Source organism: Poecilia reticulata, linkage group LG9 (genome assembly GCF_000633615.1).
Source record: "Poecilia reticulata strain Guanapo linkage group LG9, Guppy_female_1.0+MT, whole genome shotgun sequence".
Classification (NCBI taxonomy): Eukaryota; Metazoa; Chordata; class Actinopteri; order Cyprinodontiformes; family Poeciliidae; genus Poecilia; species Poecilia reticulata.
Window position 1 is genome coordinate 3,096,084 of NC_024339.1, and position 24,941 is coordinate 3,121,024.

General features: G+C 41.4%; 1 protein-coding gene across 1 annotated transcript in view; it reads left to right on the forward strand.

Moving 5' to 3' along the window:
- The first annotated feature begins 48 nt into the window (after positions 1–48).
- si:dkey-91m11.5 (BCR activator of RhoGEF and GTPase) overlaps positions 49–24,941 on the forward strand; it is a 45,983-nt gene continuing 21,090 nt past the window's right edge. The window contains exons 1-8 of the mRNA XM_017306526.1: positions 49–1,677; positions 17,477–17,649; positions 19,692–19,796; positions 21,867–22,052; positions 22,934–23,041; positions 23,196–23,256; positions 23,347–23,399; positions 23,486–23,626. Coding sequence (XP_017162015.1) covers positions 330–1,677; positions 17,477–17,649; positions 19,692–19,796; positions 21,867–22,052; positions 22,934–23,041; positions 23,196–23,256; positions 23,347–23,399; positions 23,486–23,626 — 2,175 coding nt within the window. The 5' untranslated portion in view covers positions 49–329. The remainder of the gene's footprint in view (positions 1,678–17,476; positions 17,650–19,691; positions 19,797–21,866; positions 22,053–22,933; positions 23,042–23,195; positions 23,257–23,346; positions 23,400–23,485; positions 23,627–24,941) is intronic.

Here is a 24,941-nt window from a genome sequence, read left to right on the forward strand (position 1 = left end):
CTTTCAGTGGCCCCTCCTCTTTGAGCTGCGACCAAACAGCAGAGAGCTGCGAGTCAGTCTGACACCAGACCCAGAGGCAGACAGAAGATCTCCAGAGACCGCACTGCCTCCTCTCGGGATCGAGCTAGAAAACTGGGAGAAACTCACATGTGTTGGACTTGGCGGTAATGAGATCGCACCCGTGATTTCTGCATGACTTTATCTTTTTCTTAATGTGCTGCTAAACTATGGAAGCTGTGAGTTGTAAACACTCTGGCCCAGTAGAAGCTGTAGATTGGCGTTTCTCTCTGTTATTGGTAGATTGAGGCGTTTATATACGAGTCTTCACAATGGTGGAACCGTTGGGGTTTGTGGAGGCATGGAGAGCCCAGTTCCCTGAGTCTGATCCGCCTAAAATGGACCTTGGCTCGCTGGGGCATATTGAACAGGAGCTGGACAAATGCAAGTCCTCCATCCGGCACTTGGAGAAAGAAGTCAACAAAGAGCGTTTTCGGATGATCTACCTTCAGACTCTTCTGGCTAAAGAAAGGAAATCCTACGATGGACAGAGATGGGGGTTTAAAAAGATGCCATCAACAAATGACAGAGATCTGTCCAGCGGTGGGTCAGAAAACAGGAGGTCCTACACTGAAGAGGCACTGACAGATGAGCAGAAGCAGAGAGGCTCCTGCAAGACTCAGAGGAACACTGGACATCCAGAGGAGGTGGTGGATGGTTTGTGTTTGGCGAAACAGAAAGAAAGGATGTCACCTGTTCGCCAGGACTCCGAGCCCCCTGACTTCCCAGTTGGCACAGGGTCTGTGGCGGCCCTGAGGTCCAACTTCGAGCGCATCAGGAGAGCCAACTCTCACACAGCCGGAGACAGCAAGGGGTTGTCCGTGATAGTGAGCCAGGACAAGCCCTTCTATGTGAACATGGAGTACCACCACGAGCGAGGCCTGGTCAGGGTGAACGACAAGGAGGTCTCGGATAAGATCAGCACCCTGGGCAGCCAGGCCATGCAGATGGAGCGGAAGAGGTCCCTGCATTCCCTGCCGGGCAACCTGTCTGCTGCTGCGGGGGACCTTGCCAAGCCTGTTCAGAGAGGCAGGTCCACTGAAGGGAGCTTCAATGGGTCTCCCGACGACCCAGAGGTCAGCCCACACTTCCTGACAGATGGGGCGATCAGGTCCGCTGAGGGGAGGTCGGACAGACAGCCGGTGGAGTGCCAGCCGTACACCAGCGTGTACGTCGGAGGAATGATGGGTGAAGGGGACACTCGGGTGATCCACATAAGGGACCGCAGCATGGACGAGGATCCTCACCTCACCTGGCCAAGGCGCTCCTACTCTCCCGGGAGCTTTGACGATGTCGGGGGCGGCTACACACCGGACTGCAGCTCCAACGAGAACCTGACCTCCAGCGAGGAGGACTTCTCCTCCGGCCAGTCCAGCCAAGTGTCTCCCAGCCCGACCACCTACCCTATGTTCAGGGAGAAGAGCCGCTCTCCCTCCCAATACTCCCAGCTGTCCATCGACAGTGGCAGCCCGCCTACCCCTCTGTCCCAGAAATGTCTGAAGCAGCATGGCGTCCCCTCCATCGTCGGGGTCCGTAAGAGGGGCCACATGTGGCCCAGTGATGGGGACTCCACCACATCCAGCAGGACCTCCCATGACAACAGTGTTCAAGGAGATCTCGGTAGGTCGCTGCAGAACACACACACATTCTCTGACTTTTTTAGTTCTCAGAAGTTAAAACACAAAAGTAGAAATGCATCAATCAGGCCTCACCTGCCTAATATGGAATCTGGTATTCCTCATAGTCTGGCCTGCTGATGATGATTTTGATTGAATTATTAGATAGGGGTGCACCAATAAATCTGCCCCAATTTCCTTAATGTTGGGACATTGGTGATCAGCCGATACTTGTATGTGAAGCCACTTTTCCACCAATCTTGCTACCTTTGAAAAGGTCTAAAAATCAGCCGATGTTCTCTTTTGCTTTGCTTTGAGAGAACGTTTGACTGACAGACATGCCCACCAGCTCAGGTCTGCATGTTTGTGGTTAACAATAGCCACCCCAATGCTGCCAAGTCAGCAACTTTCTTGCTATATTTAGCTACATTCAGACAAAAAAAATGGGTATCGGACAAAATCSGATTCAGCAGGTCGGACTTTGTAAAGATCGGTAATCGGTGCACCCTACTATTAAATACTATTAAAAATAAACTTCAAACCAAATATGATAGGAACTCTTGCCTTAATGTGTTGGGAGGAGGAAAATYTTTCCATAATTGACCTGCTGATCACTAATCAGAGCCAGTCAGAGCCTTATCTCTGTACTACAGTGGGTCTATTAGCAGAAGATGATAATGGAGCAGAAGTGACTTTAGGTCCTTGTGATTCTTCAGTTAATATGCCAGAGATTTGAACCAAACTTTTTTTATTTGTCAAATACTGAWRCCTCCAAATTTCACTTCCCTGGTCATGAACTGCATCAAAGCAAGAACTTCCTCCATGTTTTGTTTAGAACTAACTACATCAACCAATAGAGCTTATCTGATGCCCTGTGCTTTCAAGTTAGCACAGGGCATCAGAGAAGGTTATCCTTTTGAAACATAAATGGAGATAATCTTGTGGTTCTTTTCTTGTCTTTTGGAGTCGGAGCATCTACCTCCATCGCTGAGGTCTCTGGTAACGTTTCCTGGTGAGATGTGTGAACACAATAGAGGAATCAGTCATTAAGGGGAGGTATTGGCACGGTAACAATATAACCGTGTTAATCGCGATAAGGAAAGTGGCTTTTTAGTCYTGATGGAAGGTTTCCCTCCTTTGAAAAAGTTTGTTTAAGCCAGACATTTAGCTGAAGTCCAACACCCTCACTTAGTCAGATTTKCTGGTTGTTTTGTGTCTACGTAGGAATCCATCAATCCAAAAGCCATCCTCCAAATGCTCAGGCTTTTTTTTTTTTGCTGTTAGAAAGAAAACACCTCTGGTTAGCATCTTTAAGGTGAGAATTTCACACGGATGTGTTGTCACTGGCTGAAGCCACCCACTGCCCACTGTGGATGTGATCTGGGCACCGCCTTGCTTATATTAGAAGACGGAAATGGGTAAGTGACTGTTTCAGTGTGAAAGCGATCCACTGAGGATTGGGTTAAACAGATGAGCAAGATAGTGGTTTTTTTTTTGGTCAGCCTAAAGCTTCTTGACTCAGAACATGTGACCAACAGGGTAGATATTCAGTGACATAATCAGCATTAAGTGTAAACTAGCGTGATGCTTGCGTGACTATGTTGAGATCGTTTATTAGACATTTCATTTCAAATACTGTAGAAGGAGGAGGAAAGTTTGCACAAAATTAACTTGATTGGTCTATAMAGCAAACTTCTCTCAGTTGTCATAGTGATGAGGAGTGTGAAATACATCTGGCATTGAGTGGCTGTGATAGTTTTCTTTTGTCTACCATTTCTATGGTCAGCAGTGGGACTGAACGCTCACAGCTGTTACAGCAGGCAACGGCTCATCCTGTCACCAGTTAGTCGACCTTCCCTGTGTTAAAAAAAAAATCTCTGCTTCCACACTTTCTGTGATGTGTCGTACTCTTCCCCACACACACACGCACACACACACACACTGAGTTGCCCTGTCTCGCATCCCGGCCTCGCAGCTTTTGTTCCGGGTTTGTGACATAATGGCACAGCTGTCTCATGTGGACCTTGCTCTGTGGATTACCAGAAGTCTGGATTTACTTTGTGATTTTGTAACAACATTAGGGTGCACACTGCTGGATTAGGATTCAGRCTGGAGGTTAGGTTTTTCTTTTTGTTTGTTTGTTTTTTTGGAGAAACTGCTCTTTGTTTGTGGCTTCGTGGCTTTGTAAGCAGCATTTGGAATAGTTGATTTTGGTTGCACTTATCGTTAAATGATGCAAAATAAACTCTCAGTGCTGTAATCATGCTTTTAAGTCTCATATATTGGACAGTTGCAAACAGTGAAATAAGCTGCGAATCACCTGTCACAATAACAAATTTTGCTGGACCTGTCGTAGGAATTGTTGCAATAAATGATAAACATTGTCATTCTCAACTAATATAATACTAAAAATGGATTAATAATAATAATGCGAGTGCACCCACTGAAAGATCAAACAAATTTACATTTCTAAAGAACATATAACACTTAAACTGGAAGACATTTTAAATATTCAAAATAAACCAAAACGAATGGAGCAACAATTAACAATTGTATTTCAAAACGTAATAGTCATTCAGCTTAGACAGAGAAAACAGGAAAAAATGCCAGGAAGTGCAGGCTAACTACTTCATACTGGGTGTCAAATGTTTGCAACGTTTCTCAAAATGGCGGCTTTGCAGCAATCTCTCTGATGATTGTTGTCCAAATGGAAGTTATTGTGCTTATTTTAATTCATCATATGATTAATTCACGTATTGTTTATTGTGACGGGTACAGCTTTAAATATTCCAAAACACACAAATAGGTTAGGGTTCTGCTGAAATCACATCTGTTAAGTCAAACTCTCTACAAATCTAGACTTTATAGAACACAAAGGCACATGAGACAATATTTATGTTTCTGCTCCTCATCTAAAACTRGATGTGTGGTGGAAAACCAGTGCTGGACAATCCCTCCATAAAGCAAAAGTATGGGTGGTGGATGCACATGACAGCTGGTCAGAGTTGATGGGAAGATGGAGATAAATAGTGTGGTGTAGGAAGAAAACATGCTGCTAAACTGCGAAAGAGTTGAGGCTGGAGCAGACGTTCAGCTTCCTGGAAGAAAACAAACCTTAACATGGAACCAGAGCATAGTCATGTGTTAAAACGGAYGAGTAAAAGTCCACGGGAAAAGATTAGGCTTGCAGCCTCCAGCCAGTCTAACTCAKGTCAAGGCACTGACTCAGGGGGACTGAATCCYTACAATTTTTTTTATGTTATTTTRTTTTATTTTGGAGAAAAAACCCCATTAAAACCATGTATTGTTTTTCTTCCACTTTCCAAAAATGTCCAGTTTAATGTTGGTCTGTCATGTAAAATTACAGCGGAATGCGTTCATGTTTGTTGTAATGTAACAAAAACAGAAAACGTGAGGTGTACTCCTGGAATATTCTAAACTTCATTTAGTTTAAAGGAAGAGAATTATTTAAAAACAACTTTTTTGAGATTTGCGTCATGTTAAAATGTCATTCCATCATCAAAAACACACCTGGAGTGTTGCTTTAATTTGTTCATGCATATTTGAGAAATCCTTTAATCCTTTACTCTGGGGCAAAACACCTGGAGGGACCTAGCCCCGCCTTCGAGACGCAGCTCCTCCTTGTAGCTGCGGTCCACAAGTTTCCGAGCTCCCACCTCACAGAGCAGCCATCYCCCATGAATCCCCCTCTCAGCTCCTTCAGACTAGCCAGGTGCAATTGGAAAATACCTGGTGGAACTACGTATCTGCTGAGCTCATTATAGGAGCTACTTCTCAGTGGAACTCTGGTAAAAATGTTGTTAAAGGGTTAATAGAGGAGCCATGTTGTGATGACTTCCTTAAGGCAGAGTTTCAGAAAAGGGCAGAAGTTTTTAAAGAGACAGCGGTCCAATTTCAAGGTGTTAAATTATGAAGTGATAACTGAACTTATCATAGTTACTTGATTGTGCTACAAATTGGCACTATGTGCCCAGAAAATACATAATACTGCCCCTTTAAACTGATGTTAATAGTAAACACAGATGACTAGATGAGGGTTTTTGCTGTTGATAATCCACACTGCACCAGACAGAAGTGACATGGCTTCCTGATGCGCAGATGATTCACTGCGCATCTGGTGTGGGGGCTTTTTCTGTCTTCATCAAAAACGTGTGATTGTTTTTTGTTTTTTTACCGTTGGCTACGTCTTCCTGTTGCTGCAGACAAAGCCATGCTTGTCCTGGTGTCTCTTGACTTTATTTTCCTCTTGTCTTCCCAAAATGGCCCGACTGTGGAACTGACACACTTCAGCAGACTTTTACCCTGAGAACGGTAGAAATGAGCGTTGTCTCCTGCTTTCTGGTTATCTAGGTCAATTGCCAACCCCAGCTGTGAATGTAGCTGCTGATTGGCGGTAGACCTTTAAAGAGGCCATCCCTCTGATGGGTTATTTTTGCCATAATTAATTATCATCACGACACAGTCGTGGCTGTGGCTCTTAAGGAGTTCTGCCGCGGCTGAGGAAGGGTCTCGGCTCTCTCAGGGTTAAAGCTGTACGTTTGTAACTTTTATAAAAAATGTGGGGGGGTTTTGTGCATATTTGTTAAAACTATCTTCATGTTGAGACTCTATAACATAAGACAAATGAGATGTTAAAAGATCTMTCTCCTCCAGCCCCTCCCTGAGCTGCTGTTACCATCTGAAGAAATGCACGACTCCTGACCAAAAGCAACCAATCAGAGCCAARAGGCAGGTCTTAACGCTGTCAATCAATCTAATGTACTTGCTGCTCAATATGTTAACGGCGTAGAAAAATAAAAAATAATTTAAATAATTAAATAAAATAAAAATTTCACAAACGTTACTGCAGCTTTAATATAATGCGTAAAAGATGCAGTCGGAAAAAATGGGATGCAAAACCTCCCATTAGGTTAATAATAATCCCCACAAAAAATAAAATAAAAACACCAATTTGTCTTTTCGGATGCATTTATCCGGGAGCGCCTTGGTCAGTATGCTGCGCGGGTTTGGCCTGTAAGCRCGTCTGTCTGGGACACTGTCTGTCTGCTTCAGACCGGAGGCTGGCTCAATTTGCCGCCTCAGCAAGACTTGCGCCATCAAACCCAGTTAACTGCAGACTCGTGGATATTTGATGTCCCTCGTGGAAGCCCAGACAGACCTGTCGTTGTTACCTGGATGTGAACGCCTGAGCTCCAGCGGTCGGGGCGGGGGGTCAGAGGGTGGGGAGCCAAAGAATTCAGCCTCTCCCTTTCCTAAAGTAAACGTGGGCGTACAAGAGGAAGTCCAACAGGGCAACTCTGCATTTGTGTGAAAGTAAGGCACCTGTTCTCCTTTTCAGTGCTCAGAAGCTGGCAGCTCATCAGTACACCAGACCAGGCCTCCCCAGCTGCTCTGGCAGTGGAAGGCATGAATAGTCTTTGTGTTCCCGTTGTTGATCAGAAAGCACAACAGAAATGCTCGTTGGGACTCTTGATTCTGAACGATGCTGTTCATCTCACACCGTTCACATACGCAGCGTAACGTACGACTCTCCGTAGATGATCTGGAGGGAAAACAAATGTGTGGCATGTTTTCGGAGGACTGCAGGGCTCCAGTCCCTCGTGCTCAGCCTCGGCCCTCTGGACCTGCGGGCTGGGCTCCCCTCCCTCGGTCCCCTTGCTCAAAGGGCCCTCTGTGCTGCAGGCTGGCAGTCCAAGTGTTTATGGAATGTCTCAGCTGCTTGTGGGGTGTGGGGGGAAGTGGTTAATGAAATGTTAAGTGCTCTATGAGTTCACCTCCATTGTAGGGAGCCTGACCTGTGGAGCTTGTTTGTTTGTGTGATGCTACGAGTTTTATATTTTTGGCTAAACTTTGAACTCAAAGCAACTCAGTTGGCAATGAATACAAACAGAAATGTATTCTGCTAGATATGCTAACTTATTATTGTTTTTGAAATTTTATAAACTTTTTGACATTTCATCACGAGCGCAAAGTTAAATGTCTTCTGTTGTGATTTTATGCGACTGACTGGCACAATGCAGCGCATAATCAAGAAATCAGAGACATACGATGCATGGTTCTCCCACTTTGTTTACAAACAAAAATCTGAAAAGTGTGGTGTGTATGTGTATTTAGCTCACAGTTCACTGTAGTTACCTGAACCTCTACCCCGGCTGCAAGCCTCACACAGCCTCTAACATCTTCCTGTGTTTTGCTCCATCTTCCAAACAATGGAAGATGGCTGCGTCTCCATTTGCTTAATGGAAATACATCAATTTCAAATAAACTGATAACTTGCAGTTTTGAGTATTGGCCGATTACCCATATTGAACCGATATGATATCAGCACAAAACATAAATGCTCTTATTACTTATTCAGATTCAAATTCAAAAAGACTTTAATTTATCCCAAAGGGAAATTAAATGTTGTTGTAAGTTATTCATTAAGATTCTTCAAAGACTTATTGAAGATGGTGATGATCTGCAGCAGCCTGCACTGCACTGAGTCTGAAGAGGCCTCTGACCAAAGATGCTCTGTAGTGTGAAATGTTAGAAAGGGTTTGATCAAGTGATGTTACTCAAACAGAGAACAATAGTCAATAACAGGCTTGAGAATAACGGATCCATCCATACATCCATACATACATACATACATTTTCTTCCGCTTATCCGGGGTCGGGTCGCAGGGGCAGCAGCTTCAAAAGGGAGGCCCAGACTTCCCTCTCCCCAGAAAACTTCTTCCAGCTCCTCGGACATCCCATTGCGTTCCCAGGCCAGTTGAGAGACATAATCCCTCCACCGTGCCCTGGGTCTTCCCCGAGGCCTCCTCCCGGTGGGACGTGCCCGGAACACCTCACCAGGGAGGCGTCCAGGAGGCATCCTTTCAAGGAGACTAGTTCCACAACCAGAGCCATGTGTCGAGGTGAGGTCAACTATTTCTAGCCGGAACCTCTCAGCCTCGCACACTAGCTCCGGTTCCTTCCCCACCAGAGAGGTGACGTTCCACGTCCCAAGAGCCAGCTTCTGCAGCCGAGGATCAGACCGCCAGGGTCCCTCTGCTGCCGCCCGAAGCACAATGCACCCAATCCCTTTGGCCCCTCCGACAGGTGGTGAGCCCATCGGAAGGGGGACCCACGTCTCCTCTTCGGGCTGAGCCCGGCCGGGCTCCATGGGTAAAAGCCCGGCCACCAGGCGCTCGCCATCGTGCCCCACCTCCAAAGTGGGGCCCCGGTGACACGCGTCTGGGCGAGGAAAAACCAAGTCCAAAGTTTGTCCATCATAAGGGGTCTTCTAGCGGACCCATAAATTAATAACCAATTGGTCGGAGATTTTAGCTGCAGGCTAATACAATCAGATACTTATTTCTTTGGATGATATTGGACCGATTTCCAATGTCAATGTCGGATCTCTATTAACAAGTGAACTCCTGACTTAATGAAGCTCATATAACATCCAGAAACCTTTGCACAGATTTTGTGGAGTCTTGTATTCTTAAGCAAAGTAAATCTGAAATGTTTTCATTAATCCAGTCCTGGCCCGGTGCTCTGGTAAATGAAACACTGCGTTAAATTCTCTGTCTCCAGGCAGATTATRACAGAGTCAATCACATTGAAGCACATCAGGTGAGCTTCGTTCACTAATATTTAATCCCTCTTAGACATTCACATGAATATTTCAGTGAACCAAGAGGTCGCCGATTTCTTCTTGTCTCCGCTCACGTCAAAACAGCGATGTCATCTGTCGATTAGAATTTAAACAAAATGTTTGACGTAACTGTGCCGCTTCTAATGCAAATGATGAATTCAGAAAGTGAGTTCAGTAAGATTGATTCCTGTTTATGACATTCCTTTTGCACACTTCTGTTTATTTTTCCAGATTGCAGCGGCTATCAGGCACTGTTTTCTTTTAATGTGGTGTGTTATGAGCTGAAGTCTGACCACCCTGAGCTATTTCAATGTACCCTGATTAGTAGCTGCACGGAGCTGGGCTGCTGCTCAGTTCTGATCCTCACCGCTCAATGGCTGGTGATAATTTTAGGTTTTCTCACAGTGAATCTGAACCATGTGCTGGTGGACCTCAGCAGAACTCTGGTGCAGAGGGCCTTGTAGTTCAGCCGATGCCTTACGTAAGCCACAGGGTGCAACATTGTTACACTCTGCCTGAAGACACACAGCTTGTGTCTGGATTTGGCATGTCAGAAGGCCTGGTTACAGGAGGAGGCAAAATTAGCTTTTACAAAGTTTACATGTAAAAGTCAAGGGAGCATTCTCACCAACCGTTTTAATCCAACTCCAGTTTATTTGTCTAAAAAGTTTRTTTTGGGAAGTTTGCTTTTTTTTAAATCATAAAAGCAAACTTTTGTTCGGTTGAAGTGAACTCTGGTGCAAAATGTGAACGCTAAGTTCACCGGAGACTACTCTAAAAGCAGGAAGTGGACAAAGCAAGGCATTCTGGGTAAATATAACGAAAACAAACAAGAGAGTCTAGTGCTACCGGGAGAAGTGACTTGTGGCTTTTTTGTCAAAGTCAGAAGAGACAACTGCTAAAATCTGACGCTACTCCATTTTTGTTAACATTTTGTGAAGAAGGAAGTTGCTCTCATGTCTTCTTGAGAGGTTTTTGTGTCRTTTCCTTCAAAGATTCTTGGAGCAGCGCCACCAGAGGAGAGGAGGGGATCAGCTTTTTCTTTTTTTTTTTAAATAGTTTGTTTCATTTAACACAATGCAGTGTGAAAGAGAGCCACAAAACCGAAAATGTAACACATGTTGCAACTTTTATCCACAATCAAACTGAGTYCACAGAGCTACCAGGTGTGAGAACACTCCAGCATAGTCCATGCAGAATATCCTGATCAGAACAACTTTAGGTCATGTGGATCATTCCTGAGATGGTTTTTTTCTTTTCCACAGCAGAAGACGGATAAATACAGAAATTTAYATTTTGATAAACATTTTTTATAATCCTATGTTACTAAAAAGCAAAAGTTATAGTTTGAAGACATTAGTATCTGATATTTTCCAACTTCTGCCAAAGATTTGTTGTTGGATTTAAGTCTAGACTTTGACTAGACCATTTTAACACAAAAATGTTGCTTGATCTAAATCATTCCACTAAGTCTTGAGGTCTTTTGGAAGTTTTAGTAGGTTTTTTTTTCCCCCAAGGATTCTTCAGCTCCATCCATATTTCCATAAACTCTCACCAGCTTCTCTGAGGAAAGGCATCTTTACAGCTGATGTTAACACCACTGGAGGTGAGGGGGAGGGAGGATGGGGGTTTCAGAATGATGTGCTGTGTTGTTATTTCCTCCAAAGTGCTTTGCATTTAGGCTGAAATGTAATATTTTGAGCACCTTGCTTCATGTTTTCTGTGTCTCCGACATGATTTTCCCGCTGTTCCCGTCTGCCACAATCCAGATGAGAATCCATTTTCCGGACTCATAAAGCCGTGGCTCTTACTGAGCCTTCTGCAGGTTATTATATGAAAGTGTTCTACTTTTCAGACGGAGACGGCGTCCTTCACTGGACATTTCTTCTCTCCTGTGAGTTCTGAAGGCTTAAATTTCATTTTCAGGCCTTTTCTGAGCTGCATAAATCAGACCTTGTTTATTCATAGGGACTTGTGATCAAATTTCCGTCCATCAGCCAGCTTGTCCTCTGCRCGGGACGGTCAATATGTCCACAGCGGGGAGTGAGGAGTTTGCGTCGCACTCGTCTCTGTTCTCTCACGAGTTTGGGCTGCATTCTGGTTTTCCTATTGGTGAACCGGGCCGGGTGGGGGGAACATAGATGCTGCTATTCTGGTTCCAGCTGGGCTCAATCCATCGACCTTTTTGCTCCGTTGGGTTGTTACTCTTGGGAACTGGTGTCTGAAATTGATGCCATTAGTCGAACAAAATTGATATTTTCCCCCTGTGGTCTATGTTAAATCAGTGAGCAGATATTATACTGCAGCTTTTGACTCTCTTGTCCTCCAGCATTCATCAGCAGATCCTACACCAGGGTTATAATAGTTTTGGGTTTTTCATTATAGTTTAGTTTTATTTTCGTGCAACTTTTTGTCTAATTTACTTAGTTTGAGTTTTTAAGAGGTTKTCTGCTAGTTTTTAGCAATTATTAGTTAAATATTGTTTRGTTTTTATTAGTAGTTTTAGTTTTTCATACGTTACTTAATTTTTAGGTGCAAAATTAAAAAAGTCAAAGTATTGTGAATATACATCGATTGGGTTATGAATACTCAACAAAAAATACTGTTTTAAAAGAAGTTATTCAATTATTGTTGAATTATTGTGGGGTTTTTTGTGTGGACTATGAGCACCGCCAAGGGGAGTATGGATTATCGTAATTTGCTGACTSCTGACCAAGATGATTATAATTAACTAAAACGAATGTTATGACAAAAACTGAAATTGAGAAAACATTTGTGTTCACTGAAATAAGTGAAAACGATAATTAATGGGGAAAAAAACTAACGGCATTGTGCGTTTATAAAACTAACTAAAACATACTGAAATAATTGATGTAACATCCTATCTGTAATTTCAGTATGTTTAGTTAGTTTTAAAAACTTGATATAGTTCCAGTTAGTTTTCCCCCATTAATTACCGTTTTTATTTATTTCAGTTAGCGAAAATGTTTTCACTATTTCAGTTTTGGTTATTTGGTTAGTTTTAGTTAACTGTAATAACCTTCAGATCGCTGCTGTGGTCTGAAACAGCTTTCATGCTAATCTCATTTTAAAGCTAAGCACAAGCTGTTGGTTTTAATACGAGTAAAAACAGAAAATTTGAGTCTCTCAAAGGCCGTGTTTTAGTAAAAAAGGGTTACTTAATTATTTAGGGTGATGGAGAAGCTGTGGTACTGGCAACTTTATCTCTGCTGCACATCTGTCGCTGCCCCTCTMTCTGTTTTATCGTAATTCATCTGTATGGATTAGGATCAGGGCTTCACCGTGGCTTTGCTTTGTCATGAGGGTCCTACAGGACTTTTGTTGCTGTTCTGAACGGGTCTCTTGTTCACATGCTGCAGGAAGGAAAAGTACTTCACGGTGACTAATTGTTCTCAGAAGCAAGGCTCGAGAGTTCGGACCCACTTTGTTTGGCAGAGGGGTTTGTATATTTCTCTGCGTCTATTTTTAAGTCTGGGTGTCAGTAAGGTAAACAAAAGGAAAATCAGATGTTGCAATATATACCTGATTCATTGGAATAGGTTTAAATTAAATTCTTGAAAAACAGAATTAGAGTTCAGTGACGGTCCAAAGCAAAAGCGGCTCCTCTGTGATCCCCCGCTCTGCACGGCTCAAACCCACAGCTGTTAAGTCTTATGTAACGTCATTAGAATGTATTTATTACGTTTCGATTGCAGAGCTTGAAAGGATTTTAAGCTGCGCATAGTTGGGTATTTGGGCAGACATGTCACGGTTATCACAGCCATCTTCACCACCCACSAGCTTTTCGCCTAATACTTTGAGGTCACGCAAACGGAGGGCTGTCCTGTTACAGTGGGTCCACCGCGGTGTTAAGGAGCTGTTCAATTCTTTAATCCTCTAAAGGGGATTATATCTGTGAACATTATATTGGCTTTATTCTGTATGTATGTGTTGACTGATTTACAGCAAATCCATTGAAGGCAGATGAGCCTGTTATGTAAAATAGAAAGGAAGCATTTTAGGTCGAGGAAACACAAATCTGAAACACCAGGAAGCAACGCTGCATTCTCTTTAACCTTCATTAGAATGCAAGGACTAAAATGAGATGAGCAGGTGTGTATATTGTATACACAGTTCTCATGTGGCGACACACTTCCAGGACCTTTGTAGCTGACAGCCATCTTGGTAGGTATCTGTAACTAACTGTCGTGATAGTTGCGATGGAGTCGCTATGACACAAGCTTAGAATTAGCTCTCACCTCGTTCCTGTCTAAATCAGAAACAATATGAGTACATTACAACTGCTACTCAACTACAAATTTTCAGTACTCCACCCTCCTCTGTGTAATACTACCATAAATATCAGTGATATTTACTGTAGTACTTACTAGCAAAATTAGCTTAACTAATGTAGCTTTTATCTGCAAGCTAAGGCGAACATGTAGCCTACTTGTGTTACTGCATTTTCTTACTCTGCCAGTCACCAGAACTTTGTTACTCACCTGAAGAGTTTGGAGAGCCTTTACAAATCTTTTGAAACAGTAATTGTGTGCGTCCATGGATTACAGACCGCAAAGCTCCTCCATGGTGTACGCACCACTTACTGTTCGCTAAGTAGTTCACTATGTCATAGGAGGAGATGGGAGGCAGACATGAGAGAGAAAAAAATCAGTTTAATCAATTTCTTTTTGAGTTTATGTATATTGCTAAACAAAATTAGGCTAATCTTAAATTAGCGTCTCATTTTTGACTTGATCTTAGTATCCCAACAATCCTGTTTAGATTATTAAGGTATTGCATGCTTGTGATGTAATATTAATATTACCACCATCAAGATTTCTTAGATTTAAAAACATCAAATTTCTCTCGGCACCGTTTAGAACTGGTGTCAAATTTTGGGTTTGAGATTGAATGTTAGCAACATTAGATTCAAACCAAATTCATGAGTAAATTCTGTGCAGAAACAACAACCTCTTGTCAAGAAGAGACTATGTTTGTCAGCGCTCATAAGATTGTTCCAAATACATAACCTTGTGGATCACCCTTTGAGTTGGCAGTAAAGACGACTGAGAATAGTTTTGTGAGAGATTGCTCTGAAACCACAACMAGCTACTGCTGTCTGAGGCGTACTGGGGGGAAAGTTGTAAAACAGCGTGTTAAACTGCTTCAAAAGCCATTTATTACTGTAGTTAAGCTACGCATGCCCTTCAAAGTATGTGTGTGCGTGCATGTGTGTGTGTAGGGGGGTGCTCTGTAAACACATAATGGCCGTGACTTCAGGAGGGGATGTGTTAGGAGCAGGAGTGAGGGGCTGTTTGTGCAGAGATGACCTTGTGTAGAAAGCCTGTTTCCTCTCTGGAGCAAAATGAATTACTGAATTTTCCGGGCAGACCTGCCTGGACATTTCCTCAGTAGGCGTCCTTGTGATCGCTACAACAACTGCTCTGGCTGAGGGTCTATTGTGATGTCKGCTTTCTCACACCGGCCGCAGCCAAGTGAGCGCCGTGTTTGAAACCTGTTTCCATGTGAGAAAGAAACGACCAGGTTCCGGGGTGTAAGAACACGCTTTGAAATCCTCCTCCGGATGTACTTCTGGTACTAAAGAGGTTCTGACAGTTACCTAGAGGAGGATGTGCTGCTGGTATTGACTAGGAAGCTGCTTGAACTACATTGGTGGGGTTTTTTTTTCCACCTTTGCCTCATGAGGTTGGGTGTTTGTTGACTTTCGTCCTTTTGGATTCACAGCAAAAACACGAAATCTCACTGAGTACTTTTAGTCTAGTTTCTATATCTTAATACACTCAAAATAAGATGAAACTAACTTATAAGCAACTGTTCAACAAGAAATACGAGTTTGTTTAAGTCAATCATTTCTTAATATTGATGAAAAAGTTCTAGTTCCATTGGCAGATCATTTCCTTTACGGGACAAGAAATTTTTTCCTGTTATTCATGAAATAATCTGCCAATGGAGCTACTAATTTTCCATCAATATTAAGGAATTATTGACTCGAAACAAACTTGTATTTCCTGCTGAAAAGGTACTTATAWGTTAATTTCATAAGATGGTCTCATTTCAAGTGTACAAAAGACGTTTGCACTAGACCAAAAATACTCGGTAGGATTCTGTGTTTTTGCAGGGTTCTCCAGGGTGACATGGCTCCGTCTTCCTCCTGTTTCCGTAATCCTTTATTTTCCTGTTTTTGTGCTGCGGTGAACCAAATTYGCGGCCTCCTTAAAATACTCTGTCCAACAGTACGACAGACGTCCTCTTTCTTTGGACTACGGTTTTAGATGCTTTTCTATTCTATAAGTGAGCTGCCAAGTCCTTGACAACAAGGCGATGATGATTATACATGTTGGTGAGTCGGAGTGTCTGACGGTAATTACAGTRTGCAGAAGGCTGCTCATCTTAGAAAGACCCACTGACAAGTGTCACGTATATCCCCAACATGTTTTTCCAGCCCAGGCTGGCTGCAAGCGTTTGTGTTGCAACACGACCCACACTCGGCTCTGCATTTAGCCTATTTTTTATTTTTTTTAAACAGGATTCCGAAAGAAATCTGTTGTTGTGTGAGTTTTGAGACTTCTCTAAATATGTGAATTATGAGTAAATATCACACCGAGATAGAAGATCTCGTTTGTTCACAAAAAAAAACAAAAAAAACGTGGATGAAGGGGGTCTGTGTGTATATCCAGCAGGGCACGTGTGTTTGCCTTGCCTTTTCACTTGTTTATCCACCCATTGGCTTCACCTTGCTCACTGGGACAGGCTGGATTTAAGTCGGTCGCAGGTTTATGGAGGTTAACAAAGGATTTAATATGAAAACAGAAGAGCTTAATGCTGAGAGTTTATCATCAGCTGTTCACATCATAATGACTACTGTAGTCCAGGTGAGGAGTTTTCTTCACTTTTTTTGTATTTTAACTCGATTTTTCTGCACACAGCTCAGTTTACCTCATTCTTTAGGGTGAAATCTGAAAAATAAATAACACAAATATTGATATTATCAGTAATTAGGGAGTTTCAATGTTGTACATGCTAACATCTGCCACACATGAATGTGAATTTAGTGCACTTCATATCTTCATGGCAAATTACAACAGTGACAGGACCATTGCATGGTTTTGTAAAGTCACACAAAGCTAACCGGACCACCCAAAGCAGCCATAAGTCACATGGTAACGCAGCAAGCATGTGGAACAAGGAGCTCTGGTCAAATGTATGGAAGCCCATAAGTATGCGCTTTAAAGTCATCATTTCCAGTTTTAAGATTAAAATCACGGGTTTAGAAGTCATAATTTTCAAATTTATTATTTTTATTATGGGACCTTTGAATCATGGAGTAAAAGTTATAATTATGAGATTCAAAACTACAATTTTGACTTTCAAAGTCATAATTTTAAGATAGAAAGTCAAAATTGTGACATTTTATCTCAAAGTTGGAACTTTGATTCTGAAAATTATAACTTTAATCTCATAATTATGACTTTTAATGACATAAATTATTCATTTTAATCTCAAAATTGTGAGTGTCTCAAAATGCTGAAATTGAATTATGACTTATGAATTAATTTCATTTGTATAGGCTAACCTACTTGTTTTCATGCCACAAATAGGTTAGCCTCGCAAATGAGACCAACATTAATTTATCTTTTTTGTGTCACAAGAAATTTGCAGCCCCAGGGAAACATGGAGGCAGCAGCATCATGCTCTGTGGATGCTTTGTTTTCASCTGGTCAGAGGTGAAGGGGATATGGAAGGTGCTATATGCAGGACAAACCTGGATGAAAACCTGTTAGAGGTTAATAAATACTTGAGGCTTGGATGGAGGTTCACCTTCAAGACCACAACCTTAAACATTTGGTCAGAGCTGCAGTAGAATGAGTTAAAAAAAACTGTAGAAGCACAGAGAATTGTTCCTCCAACACTCTCTGTCTCATTTGACTGAGCCGTTTTCCAAAGAAGAATGGGCAAATATTCCAGGTTCAGGACAGATGTCATCCTGCAGTGACTTTACGATTCTCATTCCAGCTGGAAGTGGTGCTCCGGCTTGATGCCTTGCCCATAATAATGTGTGTCTGTGTTAACTCCATGACCTAGCAGCATCTCCAGCTCATCATGTGACTATTGTGCTTTGTCTGCCCATTTTCCCCTAGACATGGAAAACCCTCCATCTTATGGCTACGACCTGGAGCATTCCGAGGAGCACCCGCCTCGCCAYGAGACTCTGTCCTTCAGCGGCTCGCCGTCCTCCTCGCCGCGGCTCCGCTCCAAGAACCGGAACAGCCGGGACACGCAGTCGTCCGGTTCTCTGGAGTCCACGCAGTCGGTAAAGTTTTTGTGACCGACAACTCTGACACATTCCCGTCATCTCTTGCTCCCCCGCTTCCCCCTCTTTGCCGCTGCATTGTCCTTCGGTGTCCTCTGTCCACGCTCCAGTCCACAATAGTCATTATCTGCGCTTCTTCCTACTGAGCATAAAAGTTGTTGCTTTGCTTTTTCTGCTGTCTATGTTAACCGTTTCTTCTTCTTTTTTTTCTTTTTTTTTTTTGCTTAAAAGTATGYTATCTTTCAAACGGTTTATGATGTGTCTTGTTGTCTGCTTGACCATTTCCCACAACTTTTACACCAATCACCCAGCAGGTTCTCAGATTGAACTGATACCGATATGTCAATAAATGGCTAACATTGGCCAAAACCAATGTTAATGCCGATATATCGTGCATCCCTTGKGTTAACACACTATGCTTTAAACTAAACTCTTCCACTGTGACTCTGCCATTGCCATCATTGCTACTGTGATAGCAATGAAGATTATGATTTTAAACCCTAATTATGACTTTAAAGTAGCCTCTTGGCTGTGACTGCGTGACACAGCATTCATAATGGCACAAACACAATTATCGTTTTTGAAAAATATTAAAGTTTACAACAGGATTCTTTAGGACACCACTTTAAGAAACTGCTCACACAGTAACATCATTTAGTCTTTTTTTGTTAATKTGCTTATATTTATTGATGTTCTCATCAAATATGGAGAAAATATCAAAAATAACATTTCCCATCATACCGCCAGTTTTGTTTTTTTTTTATTTACCATCAATAACTGAAATTTATCATGATAAATCAATGATGATAAATCAAAATTTTTTAGATAAGATAAGGAATCACAATCCACAATAAAGGATGAGCAGTATGATACATGCTCACTCCTGCTTTGTGTTGGATTTTTCAGAATGAATCTGTTAAAACCTGCAACATTTCTGGTTGTAGAAAATGTAAAAAGGTTCAAGAGGTATCAACATTGCACCTTGTTGAACCCACACTACACCTTTAAGATGTCTGTAAGTTACTAACTAATTTTATTATGAGATTTGCTTAAATTCAAGTAAATATAGATATATGTAAAAGTTGATTCTTTGTGTTATTTCAGATTCATTTTTGGTGAATGATATGAACAAATCTGTCTGATCATAAATGGATCCATTTAGTTTGTCACAATTGCTGCAGCAAGCTCAGTTAAATCACATCTAATGGGTTATTTCTGACGCGGTCCAAATAAATTTGCTTACATCAGATTTAATTGCTGAATTAAAAGGTGTCAGAATGGCAAATTAAAATGGCAATGAAAGTACTTCATATATGTTTACATTGCAGTATTCTCTGTTTAATAGCTGAGCTGCTGTATAAAAGCAGAAATAAAAAAAAAAAGTGCCAGCCGATGCACCCACATGCCACCAATTAAATGCAGAGCAGCATGTAGCTGCCAGATGGGGGAATGCTTTTCATTGTGAAGCGGGGCGTCGGTGAAAAGGCCGCACATAGTCAGCAAACACACTGTAGCCAAACAGATGTTGGGGAAAAAAATAAATAAATAAAAAAACTAACATCCCTCCCCATTTATTTGCTCTGTTCCTCTCATATCTGCGGTATTCTTCTCTTCTGATGTGATTTTCAAAGCCTAAATGATGGTGGCGGGTGGGGGAGGAGGGGGCTGRGCTTCTTTTTCATTCCAGTACACACAACAACAGAGTTATTACTGAAAGAGTTATTCCAACTGAAATGAGCGATATCTTTGACCCGCTTCAAACAACCCCTTGTGGAGAGAGGGAAAACAAACATTTGTCTTTTTYAAGAGGTGAGGAGTGTCTGCTGGCCTCCTGGAATGTAAAACTCCTACAGAGTGCGATCACGACTCCAGTTCCYACATTGCCCAACAGCTAGTTAAGGTTTTCTGCTTGTGAGCAAGCTTTTAAAGCTTATTTTGCATTTCAAGTTGTTATTATTCATCTTGATTGAAAATTAAAAATGCTTTCATATCTCACAAGGTTTTGTTTTTTTTCCTTCCCCACCATTTCATGTTTGTATCAGGTGGAGCTGGAACAGGAAAAGGGGCAGGAGATGAGGAAGTGGGTTCTGTCTGGGATCCTGGCCAGCGAGGAAACGTACCTCAGCCACCTGGAGGCCCTGCTGATTGTATGTAACGACTCTTTATGCTGAGATGTCATTGATCACATTCTGAAACRACCATAATATCCACTGGAGATGCAGCCAAATATTGTCCGGTCAGATTTTCAGAATGATTGGTCACGACTTGTCACTAGCTGTTGAAACTACGGAGAGAATAATACATTTTTAAGCTTAAATTAATAATTAATTGTTAAAATGTTCTAATAAGTACTAAGAGATAAGAATAATTAGACACAGTTTAGATAATTGATATAATGCGCTTTTTAGATTTTYGAATCATTTTCTGCTGCCTTAATGTGATTGTTTCTATAAACATGACAAATATTTAAGGTGYTCAGGTAAAAGGCATATAGCTAAGGTTTTTTTTTTTACTTTTCCATTCATAAGTCAGAATTAGAGAAAAAAATCACACAATTCTAAAAAAAAAAAAATTGTGTGATGATGGCTAGCAGATGGCTCCAATTTTCAAATATTTGAGTGTAGTTTAAATGAATAAAAATCCAAAATAAAAAAAAAAACTCAATATGAAACAAGCCCATGACTTTAATGTGAGGTGTAATATTTGTAAAACATTAAATGTATACACAAAAAACGTTTTTTGAGCCACCTGGGCTACCGCCCCTGTAAACCYTTTTTAATGTCTGGCTCAGCCTATAACTAAAATGTGGTTTTAGTGTCCTTAGTGGACAACAACTGGTCTAATGTGTTTTATAACTGATTGAATCGTGAACTCTAACCTGTTGTGGGGTTTTTGTAACTTCCTGGATGAGTCATCAATGCCTCATTGGAGTAACCATGGCAACCAGCCATTCCAAGGAAGGCCTCCCTACTGCTCCCAAAGTTACAAAGAAATGGCTTTGTAACCATTTGGAAATAAGACYCTTTTTTCCTTATCMGTTCTTGAATTTCTTTAGATCAGGATGTGATGTGTTTCCTTTTTAGCTCACTCCATGTTGTCAAACAAGTTTCCATATAACGGATTTCTTGTTCAAACAGGTTTAGAAGTAAAACAGGCCAACGTGTGGCTTGGGAAACTGAAGATTAAAATGTGGCTAATCACATGGCTTAACCAGTGGAGGAGGGTATGGTAACTTTTTCACATRGGGCCATGATAATATGGATGTTTTTTTTATTTATTAGTAAATAAAATCATCTGCTGTAATCTGAATGTTATATTTACTCACATTGTGTCTGTCTGAAGTAATTTCTTTCAGGATTTAGCACATCCCAGTGAAAACAGAAGGAATCTTTGAGTTGTCAGTTCCGTTTTCACAGCATAATGCCTTTTTAGGTATTTGTTTTAGCTTTTTAAAGAAATATATTAGGCATCTATTGTCTGTTTGATTAATCACTGACTTAAAACATTTAAATACCTAGAAGGAATTGTGCAAGATGAATCTAATTTGGGCTGCAACTCTTGTGTGAGACGATCCACGCCTGGGCAGATCCAGACATGGGATCACTGTCTGAACAAGACCGAAAGTCTAATTATGGAAGAAAAAAAATGTTCAGTTACATTCTACTTGCTCTRAAAATACCAATATTTGTTTGTCTAAAAAGTTATTTTTTACCCTGCTGGATATCAACAGCACAGATTTAACATTTAAAATGAACAGATTTTCCCCTAAAATGTATTTCAAGTTTGGGAAAAAAAACAAAAAAAACACAATAATTACAAATCACAAGAGCAATTATTTAATTGAAGATAAAAATCAAGTAGAAAAATGAACGGTGTAAAATAAAAATTCTCATGACAATGTTTCCAGAAAATTAGCCTGCTTGCAAAAACCAGAACACATTTTGCACTGCTATTAGATTAATAAAATAAAATTGACAGAAATCATTTAGAATATAATTTATGCTTCAGAAAATACTGAAGCATAAATTATTATTGCTTAGTACATGAGCAATAAGAAATGTATCATAAATATTTTCTGCATTCAAAGAAACAAAAACACATATCAGTCAAAGCTTCAAAAAGTTAATAAATGAGTGATTTGAAGTACAGTATTTTAGAGTTTCGTCAATTKAAATTTAAATTGTTTAGATCTGATAGCTTGTGGTTGCCTCTTGTAGCCCATGAAGCCTCTGAAGGCGGCAGCCACCACCTCCCAGCCCATGCTGACCATCCAGGAGATAGAGACCATCTTCTTCAACGTGCCTGAGCTCCACGAGATCCACAAGGACTTCTATGACGCTCTGCTGCCCCGAGTCCAAGACTGGAGCCACCAGCAGTGTGTGGGCGACCTCTTCCAGAAGCTGGTACACTGGTTTGGTTTTGATTTCACTACACCAGAATCAGTTGTGTTGCTCTCTTGAGTCCTTGTAAAAGTCAGAGGAAGTAGCGCCTTATATTTATTTTTTTGCCATGGTTGATGACATCCAGGAGATAAGTCAACGTGTCTTGACAATGCTTCGACATGCAAAACGTGTTTTTCCACTCACTTTGATCCAACTTGAAGGAAGTTGAGGCTAACGATAAAAAAAACAAAAACAGAAATAAAGGAAGCTGGTGGGAAAATGGCTGGTATGAGTAAATTTTTGCAACAATCATCCTTTTTTTAGTTGCATTTGATCAACATTTACTTACAGCTCCAACCGCCCCTCCCCCCSAAAAAACCCATGTGATTTTAACCTTGTAAGAACACTCTGCGTCAAGTAAGGAGAAGCCCGGCATAGCGTGTGGGTTTTCCATCAAAGAGACCACCGTTTAGCACGTGAGCAACTTTCAACAAACTAATTACAGCTCTGCTTAAATGTCATAACTTTGATCGCTAATGATTGCTTAAAGAGCAGAAAACTTGCCGAGTGGAAAGGTGATGGTCTCTGGCTCTAATTGTAACTTTTTTGTGTGGATCTCGTTGAAACTCACGTCTGATCCGAGTAGACTTCCTGGAGGCGTCCCCCGGCCAGATTAAAGAGCCGCTTCGCCACATTACGAGCAGTAAAGGAGTGCTCAGGGCTCCGTAGGAGGTTGAGCTACCTCGGCGAAGACAAAAGATTAAAGGCACACATGTAAAGGGGTTTATAAATGGCAGCCAACGCTGAATCAGAATCAGCTGGGTCGGCTAAGCGACGCATGGTGTGCTGCGCTCACCAGTGCCCTTTAGTAACGTGCRAGTCTCTCTCTGTGTTCACCGCAGGCCAGCCAGCTCGGGGTGTACCGGGCCTTCGTGGACAACTATAAGGTTGCCGTGGAKACRGCAGACAAGTGCTGCCAGGCCAACGCRCAGTTTGCACAGATATCTGAGGTATGTGCAGCGGGGCCGTGGCGTTCGGGGCTTTGCTGCCTGAGACAAGTGATGACGGGGCAGTTTTCTCTAGTCGTTTTCAGCAGCTGCAGTCAGTCAAGCTCGCTATGGATTAATCAAGGTGTTTGTTTTTTTGTTCTCCCTCTTATCTCAGAATCTCAAGGTTAAAAGCACAAAGGAATGCAAAGACCAGTCTGCTAAATATTCTCTGGAAAGTGAGTATTGAGTTAGATGAAATATCAACTTTCCTGGTACTGGAATCCATTTYTTTTTTTTTGTTCACTGTGATGACTCTTCATCCAYAGCTCTCCTCTACAAACCTGTGGACAGGGTGACGCGCAGCACTCTTGTTCTCCATGTAAGTCAGTAATTGAAACCACAATTTTGCACGGGGGAATCCTTTTCAAAACTGAATTCCTTCRATTTTTCTGTTTTGGCCTTTAGGACCTGCTGAAGCACACGCCCTCCGGTCATCCAGATTACCCGTTGTTACAGGATGCCCTCCGCATCTCTCAGAACTTTTTGTCCAGTATTAATGAAGAGATCACCCCACGCAGGCAGTCCATGACCGTTAAAAAGGGAGAGGTGAGTTTCTCATGAATTATGTTTAGAATTCTTCTTATATTGTGAAACCYTTAACGTTTTGGTACAAAGCCGTTTTGATCGTTATGAACTAAATGTGAGATGAAGGGGTTGAATCTTTTTGCTAAGACTTTACAAAATATTTTAGTGTCTACCCCCATCAGACTTATTGGTCTAAATGAAGACCACTCTTAAGGATGTTTAACAGGTTTTAAGATCAATGTGATCATTGCTTTTCTCAGAGTGGGTGGGAGAACTTCAATTCTAAATGCTTCTTCAKACATGTTGAAGAGAGGGACTATAAGTTTGTCTTTGAAAGTTTTGTAGAATTCAATGGGGAAGCCATCAAGCCCAGGAGCTTTTCCACTATTGATGCTCTGTGTGGTCTGTGAAATTTCTTCAATTGTTAAATTTATGTCYAACTCCTTTTTTGTCTCTTCTGTGAGGAGGAGGATAAGACCAGAGGAAGACCAGAGGAGGTCTTAATACTATTAATTGCTCTTTCACTTTGTATTTTCTCTTAATTCTCCATGCCAAGAGTTTAACAACTTTCTCTCCTTGGTCATAAGATTGCTTTAACCACATAAGATAATTTATTATATTCAGTTTTCAAACGCAACAATTCACTCTGCTTCATTTGGTCATTGTTAGTATTTAAGTCTAAAATCTCCTCCTATTACATAACATACATATATTTGAATAAAATAACTAAATGAGAAAAGAAAACCCTGAAAATGACACATAACACTCAAAGTCCTCCCTCCCTAACTCAGACTAATAAATTGGAGTTTATGCTAATCCACTAATAAGGGGAGCAACTTCACTATGAAACCCAACTTCAAAAGCAACAGTGGTGTCAGCAAACCCATATGTAGCCATATATATTCCCTCTTATGAGAGTAGGCGCTTAACCAAAAATATTTCGTATTAATKTKACATACACAGCCGGCAAGTACACAAGTATTTGTAAAAGCTTTATACTAACAAATGTAAATGTCTTGCATAACAATAAAGAAAAGAGAAAGAAATTCACTCCGTAGCTGCCTGTGACTTATAGATACGTCAAAGATAAACTGGATAATTATGTCAGCTGAGGTATAGAAGTGTAGCTATCAATTATGAGCAGCTAATATACTGTAGTTCAGGAACTGAACCGCTCACCAAGAGTCAGTCCTATCCAACGTGTGTGCGGATGAAATCCCYGGCTTCTTTAGGAGATGAAAACAGCTGTATCTTCCCGTTGTGGAGGATCCTCATTTTCCAATGTATTAGTCTGAAACCCACGAAACATTCCTTTTTCAGCAAAAGCTTTCCTGAT